The sequence below is a fragment of the Oncorhynchus clarkii genome, unplaced genomic scaffold (assembly GCF_045791955.1).
Source record: "Oncorhynchus clarkii lewisi isolate Uvic-CL-2024 unplaced genomic scaffold, UVic_Ocla_1.0 unplaced_contig_8743_pilon_pilon, whole genome shotgun sequence".
Lineage (NCBI taxonomy): Eukaryota > Metazoa > Chordata > Actinopteri > Salmoniformes > Salmonidae > Oncorhynchus > Oncorhynchus clarkii.
The window spans coordinates 1-16943 of record NW_027258455.1 but is presented as its reverse complement, the minus strand read 5'-3'; the positions used below and the strand labels follow the sequence as shown (position 1 = coordinate 16943).

General features: G+C 42.8%; 1 protein-coding gene across 1 annotated transcript; it reads right to left on the bottom strand.

Moving 5' to 3' along the window:
* Positions 1–703: 703 nt before the first annotated feature.
* LOC139396963 (tetra-peptide repeat homeobox protein 1-like) lies at positions 704–1457 on the bottom strand (the record flags this gene model as incomplete). Its single annotated transcript, XM_071143898.1, has 1 exon — positions 704–1457. A coding segment is annotated over one exon (754 nt), but the record flags the coding sequence as incomplete, so codon positions are not given.
* Positions 1458–16943: the final 15486 nt, after the last annotated feature.

Sequence of the window (16943 nt, the reverse complement as noted above, 5' to 3'; positions counted from 1 at the left end):
GACAGGGTTATATCATGATTTCTGTAACACCTCTGTGTAGATAGACAGGGTTATATCATGATGTCTATAACACCTCTGTGTAGATAGACAGGGTTATATCATGATGTCTGTAACACCTCTGTGTAGATAGACAGGGTTTTATCATGATGTCTAGGACACCTATGTGTAGATAGACAGGGTTATATCATGATGTCTATAACACCTCTGTGTAGATAGACAGGGTTTTATCATGATGTCTAGAACACCTCTGTGTAGATAGACAGGGTTATATCATGATGTCTAGGACACCTATGTGTAGATAGACAGGGTTATATCATGATGTCTATAACACCTCTGTGTAGATAGACAGGGTTATATCATGATGTCTATAACACCTCTGTGTAGATAGACAGGGTTATATCATGATGTCTAGGACACCTATGTGTAGATAGACAGGGTTATATCATGATGTCTGTAACACCTCTGTGTAGATAGACAGGGTTATATCATGAGAGAGTAAAGCCCCTTGAATTGAATTGAGAGAGAGAAGGAGAGAGAGAGAGAGAGAGAGAGAGAGAGAGAGCCCAGAGGCCAGAGGCCAGCCAATCAGTGCTAGGCCTGCAGTGTGACGTGGGCTCAGTTGATCCAGCTAGCAGCAGTAGCGACTGAGCCAGGCAGCCAGGCAGAGTGTGTGTGTTGAGCGATCAGGATGATGATGTGCTGTCTACAGCAACTTTACTTCCAGGCCACTGGGGCTGGAGCTGGGGATACGGCTGGGGATAGGGATACGGCTGGGGCTGGGGAGAGGGATACGGCTGGGGATAGGGATACGACTGGGGATAGGGCTGGGGATAGGGATACGGCTGGGGATAGGGATACGGCTGGGGATAGGGATACGGCTGGGGCTGGGGAGAGGGATACGGCTGGGGATAGGGATACGACTGGGGATAGGGATACGGCTGGGGCTGGGGAGAGGGATACGGCTGGGGATAGGGATACGACTGGGGATAGGGATACGGCTGGGGATAGGGATACGACTGGGGATAGGGATACGACTGGGGATGGGGATACGGCTGGGGATAGGGATACGGCTGGGGATAGGGATACGGCTGGGGATAGGGATACGGCTGGGGATAGGGATACGGCTGGGGATAGGGATAGGGCTGGGGATAGGGATACGGCTGGGGATAGGGATACGGCTGGGGATAGGGCTGGGGATACGGCTGGGGATAGGGATACGGCTGGGGAGAGGGATAGGGCTGGGGATAGGGATGCGGCTGGGGATAGGGATACGGCTGGGGATAGGGCTGGGGATAGGGATACGACTGGGGATACGGCTGGGGATACGGCTGGGGATAGGGATACGGCTGGGGATAGGGATAGGGCTGGGGATAGGGATACGGCTGGGGATAGGGATACGGCTGGGGATATGGCTGGGGATAGGGATAGGGCTGGGGATAGGGATACGGCTGGAGCTCCTGTATGGATAACACCCAATCAGCTCAATGTAATGGTTAACAGAGCGTTTTCCTTCAGCTCATTCTCTCTCTCTGGGCCACTTTCTCTTTTTCACCTCTCTCTTTCTCTCTCATTTCCACCTCTCTCTTTCTCTCTCATTTTCACCTCTCTCTTTCTCTTTCATTTTCACCTCTCTCTTTCTCTTTCATTTTCACCTCTCTCTCTCTCTCTCTTTTTCACCTCTCTCTTTCTCTCTCATTTTCACCTCTCTCTTTCTCTTTCATTTTCACCTCTCTCTTTCTCTTTCATTTTCACCTCTCTCTCTCTCTCTCTTTTTCACCTCTCTCTTTCTCTCTCTTTTTCACCTCTCTCTTTCTCTCTCATTTTCACCTCTCTCTCTTTTTCACCTCTCTCTCTTTCTCTCTCTTTTTCACCTCTCTCTTTCTCTCTCATTTTCACCTCTCTTTCTCTCTCATTTTCACCTCTCTCTTTCTCTCTCATTTTCACCTCTCTCTCTTTTTCACCTCTCTCTCTTTCTCTCTCTTTTTCACCTCTCTCTTTCTCTCTCATTTTCACCTCTCTCTTTCTCTCTCTTTTTCACCTCTCCCTTTCTCTCTCATTTTCACCTCTGTCTTTCTCTCTTTTTCACCTCTCTCTCTTTCTTTCTCATTTTCACCTCTCTCTCTTTCTCACCTCTCTCTCTTTCTCACCTCTCTCTTTCTCTCTCTTTTTCACCTCTCTCTTTCTCTTTCTGACAAGCTATTTTCCACACCGCATTTGTTCATGTGATGGTTACGTGTGTGTGTGTGTACTCGTGTGTGCTCGTGTGTGTGCATGTGTGTGTGTGTTGTCTATTTGTGGCGTATGTAGCTAACACATGATGTACAAAATGTTGTGCTCCAGAGAGGACATTTACGAAAAAAATGCAGAAAAGAGGTCTGCTATCTAAAAGGTTACAGCATGCATCCCCTGTTAGCCTGCTGTTACTATGCAGACTCTGGCAGGGAGGAGAGGAGTCCCCTCCAGCACTGGGCGATGACAAAGGTAAGTAGAGCTAATGCAGTCTCTCTCTCTCGCTCTCTCTCGCTCTCTCTCTCTCTCGCTCTGTAACGGGATTCTTCCGTCGAAGGAGAGGAGGACCAAAATGCAGCGTGGTTGAAATTCATGTTTGTTTTTAATAAGAAAACTATACATGAATAAACTACAAAAACAACAAACGTGTAAACCCGAAACAGTCCCGTGTGGAACAAACACTGACACAGGAGACAATCACCCACAAAATCCAACACCAAACAGGCTACCTAAATATGGTTCCCAATCAGAGACAATGACTAACACCTGCCTCTGATTGAGAACCATATCAGGCCAAACACAGAAATAGACAAACTAGACACACAACATAGAATGCCCACTCAGATCACACCCTGACCAAACAAAACATAGAAACATACAAAGCAAACTATGGTCAAGGTGTGACACTCTCTCTGTCTCACTCTCTCTCTCTGTCTCACTCTCTCTCTCTGCCTCACTCTCTCTCTCTGCCTCACTCTCTCTCCTGGCTCTTTCTTTCTCTCTCCCCCCTATATATATATATATATATATATATATATATATATATATATATATATACACACATACATACAAACACACATATATACATATATATATATATATATATATATATACACAGTACCAGTCAAAACTATTCAATTACACATATGGAATCATGTAGTAACCAAAAAAGAGCAAAACAATGTGCAAATAGTTCAAGTACAAAAGGGAAAATAAATAAACATACAGTGCCTTGCGAAAGTATTCGGCCCCCTTGAACTTTGCGACCTTTTGCCACATTTCAGGCTTCAAACATAAAGATATAAAACTGTATTTTTTTGTGAAGAATCAACAACAAGTGGGACACAATCATGAAGTGGAACGACATTTATTGGATATTTCAAACTTTTTTAACAAATCAAAAACTGAAAAATTGGGCGTGCAAAATTATTCAGCCCCTTTACTTTCAGTGCAGCAAACTCTCTCCAGAAGTTCAGTGAGGATCTCTGAATGATCCAATGTTGACCTAAATGACTAATGATGATAAACACAATCCGCCTGTGTGTAATCAAGTCTCCGTATAAATGCACCTGCACTGTGATAGTCTCAGTGGTCCGTTAAAAGCGCAGAGAGCATCATGAAGAACAAGGAACACACCAGGCAGGTCCGAGATACTGTTGTGAAGAAGTTTAAAGCCGGATTTGGATACAAAAAGATTTCCCAAGCTTTAAACATCCCAAGGAGCACTGTGCAAGCGATAATATTGAAATGGAAGGAGTATCAGACCACTGCAAATCTACCAAGACCTGGCCGTCCCTCTAAACTTTCAGCTCATACAAGGAGAAGACTGATCAGAGATGCAGCCAAGAGGCCCATGATCACTCTGGATGAACTGCATAGATCTACAGCTGAGGTGGGAGACTCTGTCCATAGGACAACAATCAGTCGTATATTGCACAAATCTGGCCTTTATGGAAGAGTGGCAAGAAGAAAGCCATTTCTTAAAGATATCCATAAAAAGTGTTGTTTAAAGTTTGCCACAAGCCACCTGGGAGACACACCAAACATGTGGAAGAAGGTGCTCTGGTCAGATGAAACCAAAATTGAACTTTTTGGCAACAATGCAAGACGTTATGTTTGGCGTAAAAGCAACACAGCTCATCACCCTGAACACACCATCCCCACTGTCAAACATGGTGGTGGCAGCATCATGGTTTGGGCCTGCTTTTCTTCAGCAGGGACAGGGAAGATGGTTAAAATTGATGGGAAGATGGATGGAGCCAAATACAGGACCATTCTGGAAGAAAACCTGATGGAGTCTGCAAAAGACCTGAGACTGGGACGGAGATTTGTCTTCCAACAAGACAATGATCCAAAACATAAAGCAAAATCTACAATGGAATGGTTCAAAAATAAACATATCCAGGTGTTAGAATGGCCAAGTCAAAGTCCAGACCTGAATCCAATCGAGAATCTGTGGAAAGAACTGAAAACTGCTGTTCACAAATGCTCTCCATCCAACCTCACTGAGCTCGAGCTGTTTTGCAAGGAGGAATGGGAAAAAATGTCAGTCTCTCGATGTGCAAAACTGATAGAGACATACCCCAAGCGACTTACAGCTGTAATCACAGAAAAAGGTGGCGCTACAAAGTATTAACTTAAGGGGGCTGAATAATTTTGCACGCCCAATTTTTCAGTTTTTGATTTGTTAAAAAAGTTTGAAATATCCAATAAATGTCGTTCCACTTCATGATTGTGTCCCACTTGTTGTTGATTCTTCACAAAAAAATACAGTTTTATATCTTTATGTTTGAAGCCTGAAATGTGGCAAAAGGTCGCAAAGTTCAAGGGGGCCGAATACTTTCGCAATGCACTGTAAATATGGGTTGTATTTACAATGGTGTTTGTTCTTCACTGGTTGACCTTTTCTTGTGGCAACAAGTCACAAATATTGCTGCTGTGATGTCACACTGTGGTATTTCACCCAATAGACATCGGAGTTTATCAAAATTGGATTCATTTTTTCTAAATCTTTGTGTGTCTGTGTAATCTGAGGGAAATATGTGTCTCTAATATGGTCATACATTTGGCAGGAGGTTAGGAAGTGCACCACAGTTTCCACCTCATTTTGTGGGCAGTGTGCACATAGCCTGTCTTCTCTTGAGAGCCAGGTCTGCCTACGGCGGCCTTTCTCAATAGCAAGGCTATGCTCACTGAGTCTGTACATAGTCAAAGCTTTCCTTAATTTTGGGTCAGTCACAGTTGTCAGGTATTCTGCCACTGTGTACTCTCTGTTTAGGCCCAAATAGCATCCTAGTTTGCTCTGTTTTTTTGTTAATTCTTTCCAATGTGTCAAGTAATGATATTTTTATTTTCTCATAATTTGGTTGGGTCTAATTGTGTCTCTCTTTCTCTCTCTCTCTGTCTGTCTCTCTCTCTCTGTCTGTCTGTCTGTCTGTCTCTCTCCGTCTGAATAACACAGTAGTCTACTAGACGTACTGCATTTCAATTAAGCCATTAGCCAGTGAAATATGAACAAAAGCACATTTTGAATGGTCTACGAATGGTTACGAATGGTCTATGAACGGTTATGGATGTTCTTTGATAACAGATTAATAAAGCCTAACATAACAGGCTTGTACATGTGTGAACCCAGAACTGTGACATCACCTCATCACTCGCCAGGTGACTGGGGAGGAGAGGAGTATAACACGTTGGGAGGTGTGGGGACAGTTTCCCTCTGTGTGTGTGTGTGTGTGTGTGTGTGTGTGTGTGTGTGTGTGTGTGTGTGTGTGTGTGTGTGTGTGTGTGTGTGTGTGAGTGTAAATGCTTCACATTATCACAGTGCTGTGAAAGCCTCCGTGTGATGCTGTGACAAGAGTTGTTGTCTGATAAGAGAGAAAGCCAGGAGAACCATGGGGGGCAGGCTTTCACTACACCACCCCTCCCCACATCTGGCCACCCTAACTGGGGTTGTGGAACCACAGGTATCCCCCCTGCCCACTTGATTGATGATGGGATTAGTGATGCACGGGTTGACTCATAACCCGCAATCCCCGCGATTATATCTATGGGGTGGGTGGGTTTAGGGTCATGAAATATTGTGTGGTTGAATGGCGGGTGGCGGGCGGTTTGAATTAAGAGAAAAAATCTCTAAGTGTATAATTCTTGTGCATTTCATACCTAAAGGTTATATTTAGGTTTTACTTACATTATTTTTATCTGGGGTAAGTGCCTAAGATTTAGGGCCTCATCTTTCCAGTTTAGTTTTTGTTGAGTTATTGCATTTTCTCCCCGGTCCCTAAACCTCTGCTGCATGAGAAAAGCAGAGATGAAAGAGAAAACTGGACGGATGTCAACTTGACTGAACCATTGATTCTATCGATGTACTACTATTATACTATTACTACTACTATACTATTACTATACTACTACTACTATACTATTACTATACTACTACTACTATACTATTACTATACTACTACTACTATAATATTACTATACTACTACTACTACTATAATATTACTATACTACTACTACTACTATAATATTACTATACTATTACTGCTATACTGCTGCTACTACTACTATACTATTACTATACTGCTACCACTATACTAATACAATACTACTACTATACTATTACTATACTACTACTATACTATTACTATACCACTACTACTATACTACTACTATACTACTACTGCTATACTATTACTTTACTACTACTATACTAATACTATACTACTACTACACTATTATACTAGTACTATACCACTACTACTATACTACTACTATACTACTACTGCTATACTATTACTATACTACTACTACTATACTATTACTATACTACTACTGCTATACTATTACTATACTACTACTACTGTACTATTACTATACTAGTACTATAGACCACTACTACTATACTATTACTATTCTACTACTACTACTACTATACACCACTATCCATATGAGTGGTACAGTCATCACGCTGGCACAAACATCAATTCAACATCTATCCCACGTTGGTGGAAACTACTACTATACTATTACTATACTACTACTACTATTACTATACTACTACTATACTATTACTATACTACTACTACTATACTATTACTATACTACTACACTATTACTATACTACTACTACTATACTATTACTATACTACTACTACTATTACTATACTACTACTGCTACTACTACTACTATACGACTACTACTACCATTAGTATTACTATTACTATGATGTTGTAAGTTAAGTTCCAGCCTCAACATAGTAACGTGACACTCCTCTGGGTCTCCCTCCTCCTCTCCTCAGGCCAGACGACTGAGAAGAAACTAAACACAGACGTTCTCCAGACTGACTCCATCAATTACACCTTCCAGGCCCCTTGAAATACAGTATGATTAAAGAGTTGGACAAAATGAAAACAGGTATCAGTTGAAAGTGTAAACCTCCCTCTTATCCCCTCCCCCTTCCCATAGCCATCCAGCCATCCAAGCAGACCTGACTAACAGTGCCTCAGAAAGTATTCATACCCCTTGACTTATTACACATGTTGTTGTTACAGCCTGTATTCAAAATGTATTAAATATGAGTTTTTCTCACCCATCTACACACAATACCCCATAATGACATCACGATACCCCATAATGACATCACGATACCCCATAATGACATCACAATACCCCATAATGACATCACAATACCCCATATTGACATCACAATACCCCATAATGACATCACAATACCCCATATTGACATCACAATACCCCATAATGACATCACAATACCCCATAATGACATCACAATACCCCATAATGACATCACAATACCCCATATTGACATCACAATACCCCATATTGACATCACAATACCCCATAATGACATCACAATACCCCATAATGACATCACAATACCCCATAATGAGAAAGTGAAAACATATTTTATAAAAATGTTGCCAATTTATTTAAAATTAAATACAAAAATATCGAATTGACATAAGTATTCACACCCCTGAGTGTTAGCATCACCTTTGGCAGCGGTTACAGCTGTGAGTACTTATGGGTAAGTCTCTAAGACCTTTGCACACCTGTATTGTAAAATATTTGCCCATTGTTCTTTAAAAATCATTCAAAATTGTTGATCATTGACAGACAGCCATGTTCAAGTCTTGCCATAGATTTTCAAGCTGATACAAGTCAAAACTGTAACTAAGCCACTCAGGAACATTTAATGTTCTCTTGGTAAGCAACTCCAGTGTGTTTTAGGTTATTGTCCTGCTGAAATGTGAATTTGTCTTCCAGTGTCTGTTGGAAAGCAGACTGAACCAGGATTTTGCCTGTGTTTAGCTCTATTCTGTTTCAAGAGAAACAACAGTGAAACAGAGTGATATTCTGCTTGGTTTCCAAGCTAGTAGTTCCATACAACGAGTTATTGAATAGGATCTATGTGAGTAGTTGTACAGTAGAGTTCTGAGGAAGGGAATGCAGTCAGGGCATAAGATCCTGGGTGTTAACATAGCAGCATTGTAATTCACCCTATACACACAACAACACTGATGACATATTAACATAACAGCGTTGTAATTCACCCTATACACACAACAACACTGATGACATATTAACATAACAGCGTTGTAATTCACCCGATTCACACAACAACACTGATGACATATTAACATAACAGCGTTGTAATTCACCCTATTCACACAACAACACTGATGACATATTAACATAACAGCGTTGTAATTCAACCGATTCACACAACAACACTGATGACATATTAACATAACAGCATTGTAATTCACTCTATACACACAACAACACTGATGACATATTAACATAACAGCATTGTAATTCACCCTATACACACAACAACACCGATGACATATTCACATAACAGCATTGTAATTCACCCTATTCACACAACAACACTGATGACATTAACATAACAGTGTTGTAATTCACCCTATTCACACAACAACACTGATGACATATTAACATAACATCGTTGTAATTCACCCTATACACACAACAACACTGATGACATATTAACATAACAGCGTTGTAATTCACCCTATACACACAACAACACTGATGACATATTAACATAACAGCGCTGTAATTCACCCTATACACACAACAACACTGATGACATTAACATAGCAGCGTTGTAATTCACCCTATTCACACAACAACACTGATGACATATTAACATAACAGCGCTGTAATTCACCCTATACACACAACAACACTGATGACATATTAACATAACAGCATTGTAATTCACCCTATACACACAACAACACTGATGACATATTAACATAACAGCGTTGTAATTCACCCTATACACACAACAACACTGATGACATATTAACATAACAGCGTTGTAATTCACCCTATTCACACAACAACACTGATGACATATTAACATAACAGCGCTGTAATTCACCCTATACACACAACAACACTGACGACATATTAACATAACAGCGTTGTAATTCACCCTATTCACACAACAACACTGATGACATATTAACATAACAGCGTTGTAATTCACCCTATACACACAACAACACTGATGACATATTAACAGTCGGCTTTATTATCAGACTCTAGGCGTTCTCTAGCCTTATACAGACAGACAGATAGGACAGATATGAGCGAAAAGAGGGGGAGGCAGAGAGAGGGAGAGAGAGAGAGAGAGAGAGAGAGGGAGCGAGAAAGAGAGAGAGAGAGAGAGAGAGAGAGAGAGAGAGAGAGAGAGAGAGAGAGAGAGAGAGAGAGAGAGAGAGAGAAAGGGGGGGAGACAGAGAGAGAGGGAGAGAGAGAGAGTGAGAATGAAAGGAGAAACAGAGAAAAGACAACTATCTACCTCTTTAGCCAAGTGTAGAGTGTACAGAGAAAGCGAGGGAACGAGGGAGAGAGATAGAAGAGATGCTGCAGTGCATGTCCATACTGTACTGTACTGTACTGTGTGTCTGGTGAGGAGGGAGTGGTGTCGTCTCTCTCTTTACTCCCTCTCTCCGCTGCTGCTTTATGTGACCCACTTCCTCATCTCACCAACACCTAGGTAGCTGGCTGGCTTGTCAAGGCTACGACATGCTATTTAGGAGTTGAACAACGTGGCCACTCTGTAACAGACCTCTCATCTTAAAGGCACAATCTGCAATTTAAACAGCCTGACCCTGCTCCACATAATAGTTTTTTAAACGTATTTTGAAGCCATACAGATTTGGGGTTTTGATTGGGTAAGGCAGTTGTAGTAAGTTCGTATTAAGGGATCTATGAGTTCTATTCTTCAAGAAGCAATTTGTTAGTATATATGTGGCCTTTTTCAGGAAGCTGGGTGTATGACGAACGTCACTACTTCACAGGAGAGACATTTTTCTAAATCAAAATGCATTTTCTATTTTCAGAAATTCCTTCTTGAACATGTGAACTTTAATGTGCCTTAGTAATAAACGGGTGTGTCCTCTGTAAATATCAATACAATTGTTAAATTACGAGCCTAGTTGGTTTAGCCACAGAAGACAGGAACCTTCCCGCTAGCCATGATTGGTTGAGACAATCGATGGGCTGGAGAGATTAGTTCTGATTGGTCTGCCATGTCGCAGGCTTCTTTCTATAACATGAGCTGCTCAGATAATCCTTGCTACCGGGTTTTAAGAACAAGATATAGCCATGGAGAACTGCAAGTGTTGCTACTGCTCTCAATGACATTGCTGCCCTGAATTTAGCAGGCGCCATTGACAAATATCAGTGGGAAAAAGTTGTGAGGGACTACTTTCTGTTGACTGTCTGAAAATGAATCAGACGATGAGGAAATCCCTGACTTAGGTAAAACCATTTATTTCTGTATTTTACCCCCTTTTCTCCCCAATGTCGTGATATCCAATTACAATCTTGTCTCATCACTGCGACTCCCCAAAGGGCTCAGGAGAGGCGAAGGTCAAATCATGCGTCCTCCGAAACATGACCCGCCAAACTGCGCTTTTTAACACCCGCCCGCTTAACCCAGAAGCCACCTGCACCAGGAAACACCATCCAACTGACAAACGAAGTCAGCCGGCAGGCGCCCGGCCCATCACAAGGAGTCGCTAGAGCCCCGGCGGTCAAACCCTCACTTAACGTGGATGAATGCTTCACGGCCATGGTTGCCCTTAGTTTGAAGATGTAATCTAGAGACAGGTGTTTTATAAAACAGCCTTCTGTGTTCTCTTTTTGACTCCCTCTGCATTAGCAAACAAACTCGGTTTCCACAGGGCATTCCACTGATTTCAAAACTCATGTCAATTTCTTCCGTGACAACTACACTGTTGATCTCCATTTCTTCTCCGTCACTGTCATCAGAAGACTCTACAATGTCTAGTTCAATGAAGAAGAAACAAGGTTCTACCGTGGCCTCCCAAGTGGCGCAGCGGTTTAAGGCACTACGTTGCACTGCTTGAGGCATCACTACAGACCCGGGTTCGATCCCAGGCTGTGCCACAACTGGCAGTTGGCCCATTGTGTAGTAATATGACTCAAATCTCAGAAAGCCGTTTCCATTGCTACACTGAACAAAAATATGAATGCAACAATTTCAAAGATTTTACTGAGTTACAGTTCATATAAGGAAATCAGTCAATTTGATTCAGTCGATCCTGATCATCAGGACATGGGTGACATGGGTGTATGGGTGACATGGGTATATGGGTGACCTAGATGTATGGGTGACCTAGATGTATGGGTGAAATGGGTGTATGGGTGACGTGGGTGTATGGGTGACATGGGTGACCTAGATGTATGGGTGCCATGAGTGACATGGGTGTATGGGTGACATGGGTGTATGCAGGTCATGGAGGTTTCCTTATTTTCACTCTATCATCTAGGTTAGTATTGTGGAGTAACTACAAATGTTGTTGATCCATCCTCACTTTTCTCCTGTCACAGCCATTGAACTCTGTAACTCTTTTAAAGTCACCATTGGCATCCTGATGAAATCCCTGAGCGGTTTCTTTACTCTCAGGCAACTGAGTTAGTAAGGACACCTGTATCTATGTAGTGACTGGGTGTGTCGATACACCATGCAAAGTGTTAATAATATTTCACCATGCTCAAGGGGATATTCAACATCTGCTGTTTTTTTTACCCATCTACCAATAGGTGCCCTTCTTTACAAGGCATTGGAAAGGCTCCCTGGTCTTTCACTGCTCGACTGAGGGACCTTGCAGATAATTGTGTGGGGTACAGAGATGAGGCAGTCATACTAAAATCATGTTAAACACTGCAAACAGAGTGAGTCCATGCACGTTATTATGAGACCTGTTAAGCCAATCATTTTTGGGGGCTTGCAAACTTATTTTGGCTTGCCATAACAAAAGGGGGTTGAATACTTATTTACTCAAGACAATTCATTTGAATTAATTAGTACAAATAAAAAATAAACATTATTCCACTTGGACATTACGGGTATTGTGGGTAAATCTACATTTAATCCACTTGGACATTACGGGTATTGTGGGTAAATCTACATTTAATCCACTTGGACATTACGGGTATTGTGGGTAAATCTACATTTAATCCACTTGGACATTACGGGTATTGTGGGTAAATCTACATTTAATCCACTTGGACATTACGGGTATTGTGGGTAAATCTACATTTAATCCACTTGGACATTACGGGTATTGTGGGTAATTGCCAGTAACAAAAATCTACATTTAATCCACTTGTAAATTTGGGCTGTAACACGACAAAATGTGGGAAAAGTCAGGGAGTGTGTGACTTTCTGAAGGCCCTGTAAAGTATAAACAACACATATTTTGTGAACAAGGAAGTGTAAAAAACTGGGCCAAAACTTTTCAAGGGCCATTTCTCAAAAGTGGGTTTACAAGTTTATCAACTTTCACCATAGCATTACTTTCCCAGTGTTCCTCCAATTGCAGTGAAGCTCAGAGCCTGTACTTTAATCCAATATCAAAAACACTGCTTCCAGTGTTGGACCGAAAAGAGACGAGGGGTCACATATTATTGAAATGACCATTGAACAGCAGGAACTCTTATAGACTGTGTCTTTGAGAAAGCCAAATCAGATTCTCTACAGTGTATATCATTTACAGTAGGGCTCCTGAGCTGAGATCCCAAGTGCTTGTTGATTGTCATGGATTAGATTATCGCTGTGAAAAACCTAGTCATGTGCCATTCTGATTCACACATGACGGCCAGAGTAGAGAGGAGAAGTCATGGCTCTCCATGCTACAGCATATTGCACTCCTGTTGACCAGATCAAATCAGATCATAATGAAGGTTATCACCACCTCTCCTCAACTGTAGTTCAAATGCTGTAAAAAAGAATCTAACACGAGAACTGTAATGTAGTTCAATGTAGCTTATTCATCAACACTCAAACAGAGCACTGTAAAGGTATGACTTTGTGATTATAAAATGTGTGACACTAACCCATCCTCTGGACTATGTGTCAATCACTAGGGTACATATTGGAGAGAAAAACACATTGTTTAGTGAATGAAAAAGTCCACACCTCCACCTCAGGGGCTGACTGACCCTTCTAATGCAATGTTGTCAAGAGCACAACGGATCCCTGAACAATCTGTCCTTTCTGTCAACAGCACAACTGATCCCTGAACATCCTGTCCTTTCTGTCAACAGCACAACGGATCCCTGAACAATCTGTCCTTTCTGTCAACAGCACAACGGATCCCTGAACAATCTGTCCTTTCTGTCAACAGTACAACTGATTCCTGAACATCCTGTCCTTTCTGTCAACAGTACAACTGATTCCTGAACATCCTGTCCTTTCTGTCAACAGTACAACTGATTCCTGAACATCTTGTCCTTTCTGTCAACAGCACAACTGATTCCTGAACAATCTGTCCTTTCTGTCAACAGTACAACTGATTCCTGAACAATCTGTACTTCCTGTCAACAGTACAACTGATTCCTGAACAATCTGTCCTTTCTGTCAACAGCACAACGGATTCCTGAACAATCTGTACTTCCTGTCAACAGTACAACTGATTCCTGAACAATCTGTACTTCCTGTCAACAGTACAACTGATTCCTGAACAATCTGTACTTCCTGTCAACAGTACAACTGATTCCTGAACAATCTGTACTTCCTGTCAACGGTACAACTGATCCCTGAACAATCTGTACCTCATGTCAACAGTACAACTGATTCCTGAACAATCTGTACCTCCTGTTCTTTAGGATGTATCCCTCAGGGTGTCTTATTCACCTGGCAGCCCTCTCAAACAGCACCAGGAGTTTATGTGTGTGTGTGTGTGTGTGTGTGTGTGTGTGTGTGTGTGTGTGTGTGTGTGTGTGTGTGTGTGTGTGTGTGTGTGTGTGTGTGTGTGTGTGTGTACACCTATCCCCCCCTCAGGGTCAGTTGTCTTTAGTTAAGAAGGAGGAAATCATTAAGAAGCCTTTCAGTTCAGAGAACTAAGACCTGAGGAACACCAGTCACAGCATGCCTGGTAGTGGATGGAACTAAGACCTGAGGAACACCACCCACAGCATGCCTGGTAGTGGATGGAACTAAGACCAGAGGAACACCAGCCACAGCATGCCTGGTAGTGGATGGAACTAAGACCTGAGGAACACCACCCACAGCATGCCTGGTAGTGGATGGAACTAAGACCAGAGGAACATCAGCCACAGCATGCCTGGTAGTGGATGGAACTAAGACCTGAGTAACACCACCCACAGCATGCCTGGTAGTGGATGGAACTAAGACCAGAGGAACACCAGCCACAGCATGCCTGGTAGTGGATGGAACTAAGACCTGAGGAACACCACCCACAGCATGCCTGGTAGTGGATGGAACTAAGACCTGAGGAACACCAGTCACAGCATGCCTGGTAGTGGATGGAACTAAGACCAGAGGAACATCAGCCACAGCATGCCTGGTAGTGGATGGAACTAAGACCTGAGGAACACCACCCACAGCATGCCTGGTAGTGGATGGAACTAAGACCAGAGGAACACCAGCCACAGCATGCCTGGTAGTGGATGGAACTAAGACCTGAGGAACACCACCCACAGCATGCCTGGTAGTGGACGGAACTAAGACCTGAGGAACACCAGCCACAGCATGCCTGGTAGTGGAAGGAACTAAGACCTGAGGAACATCAGCAACAGCATGCCTGGTAGTGGATGGAACTAAGACCTGAGGAACATCAGTCACAGCATGCCTGGTAGTGGATGGAACTAAGACCTGAGGAACATCAGTCACAGCATGCCTGGTAGTGGATGGAACTAAGACCTGAGGAACACCAGTCACAGCATGCCTGGTAGTGGATGGAACTAAGACCTGAGGAACACCAGTCACAGCATGCCTGGTAGTGGATGGAACTAAGACCTGAGGAACACCAGTCACAGCATGCCTGGTAGTGGAAGGAACTAAGACCAGAGGAACACCACCCACAGCATGCCTGGTAGTGGATGGAACTAAGACCTGAGGAACATCAGTCACAGCATGCCTGGTAGTGGATGGAACTAAGACCTGAGGAACACCAGCCACAGCATGCCTGGTAGTGGATGGAACTAAGACCTGAGGAACACCAGTCACAGCATGCCTGGTACTGAATGGCACACTGTAAACTACTGAAACGACTCTCTTTTGAGTTCTCCTTGAGTAGAGTTCATAGTGAAACTATTCCCTTCTCAGGGCTAAGAGGCCAGGGGGTCAGGGAGCCAGGGGGGGGGGGTCAGGTCAGGCTTTGATGCCTTCACATGGCCCGCCCCTCCCCTGTGGAAAAGCAGAGGGACGGTCTGGTCTGTCTGGGCTGCTTGTGGAGGGGGGTAGAGGATTTGGGGGTTCCCTGGCCATGTGTCTAACTAACCCCAGCCTCATCACTCTCACCAACATCACCATTCAGCCTCAGCCTCCACTCCAGCCTCTTTCAAACTAAACTAAGATGACAAGCCAGGTTCCCCACCATATCTGTTGAGATGACATTATAGAAGGCCAGGCCATCACCAACGATAAGGGTAATCATCGTGTAAAACTTCAACTGGCTATGACTAACTAAGTGTCAGTGTTAGTAAAGAGGGACACTTCAGGCCAGAGTAGCTACATTTCAAAGTTCCCTGTCAGTGTCAGCAAAGAGGGCCACTTCAGGCCAGAGTAGCTGCATTTCAAAGTTCCCTGTCAGTGTCAGCAAAGAGGGACACTTCAGGCCAGAGTAGCTACATTTCAAAGTTCCCTGTCAGTGTTAGTAAAGAGGGCCACTTCAGGCCAGAGTAGCTACATTTCAAAGTTCCCTGTCAGTGTTAGTAAAGAGGGACACTTCAGGCCAGAGTAGCTGCATTTCAAAGTTCCCTGTCAGTGTCAGCAAAGAGGGACACTTCAGGCCAGAGTAGCTGCATTTCAAAGTTCCCTGTCAGTGTCAGCAAAGAGGGACACTTCAGGCCAGAGTAGCTACATTTCAAAGTTCCCTGTCAGTGTTAGTAAAGAGGGACACTTCAGGCCAGAGTAGCTGCATTTCAAAGTTCCCTGTCAGTGTCAGCAAAGAGGGACACTTCAGGCCAGAGTAGCTACATTTCAAAGTTCCCTGTCAGTGTTAGTAAAGAGGGACACTTCAGGCCAGAGTAGCTACATTTGAAAGTAATTTATTATCTACACATTCAAGATATTTTTAGCAAAAAGTTTGAGTACCTGCTAATAACCAACAAATTATTAAATTCAAACCGTGCCAGATCAGATCAGTGGGCTGGAAATAGATCTAAATAAATAGTCTCTAGTCTAGATTCCCAGCCCCATTCATTTGCATTGGACAGTAGTCACACCTACCTACAGTACGTGTACAAATTACCTCAACTAACCTGTACCCCCGCACACTGACTAGGTATAGCCTAATTATTGTTATTTCATTGTTATTTATTTTATTTTTTACTTGAGTTTATTTGGTAAATATTTTCTTAACTTTTCTTGAACTG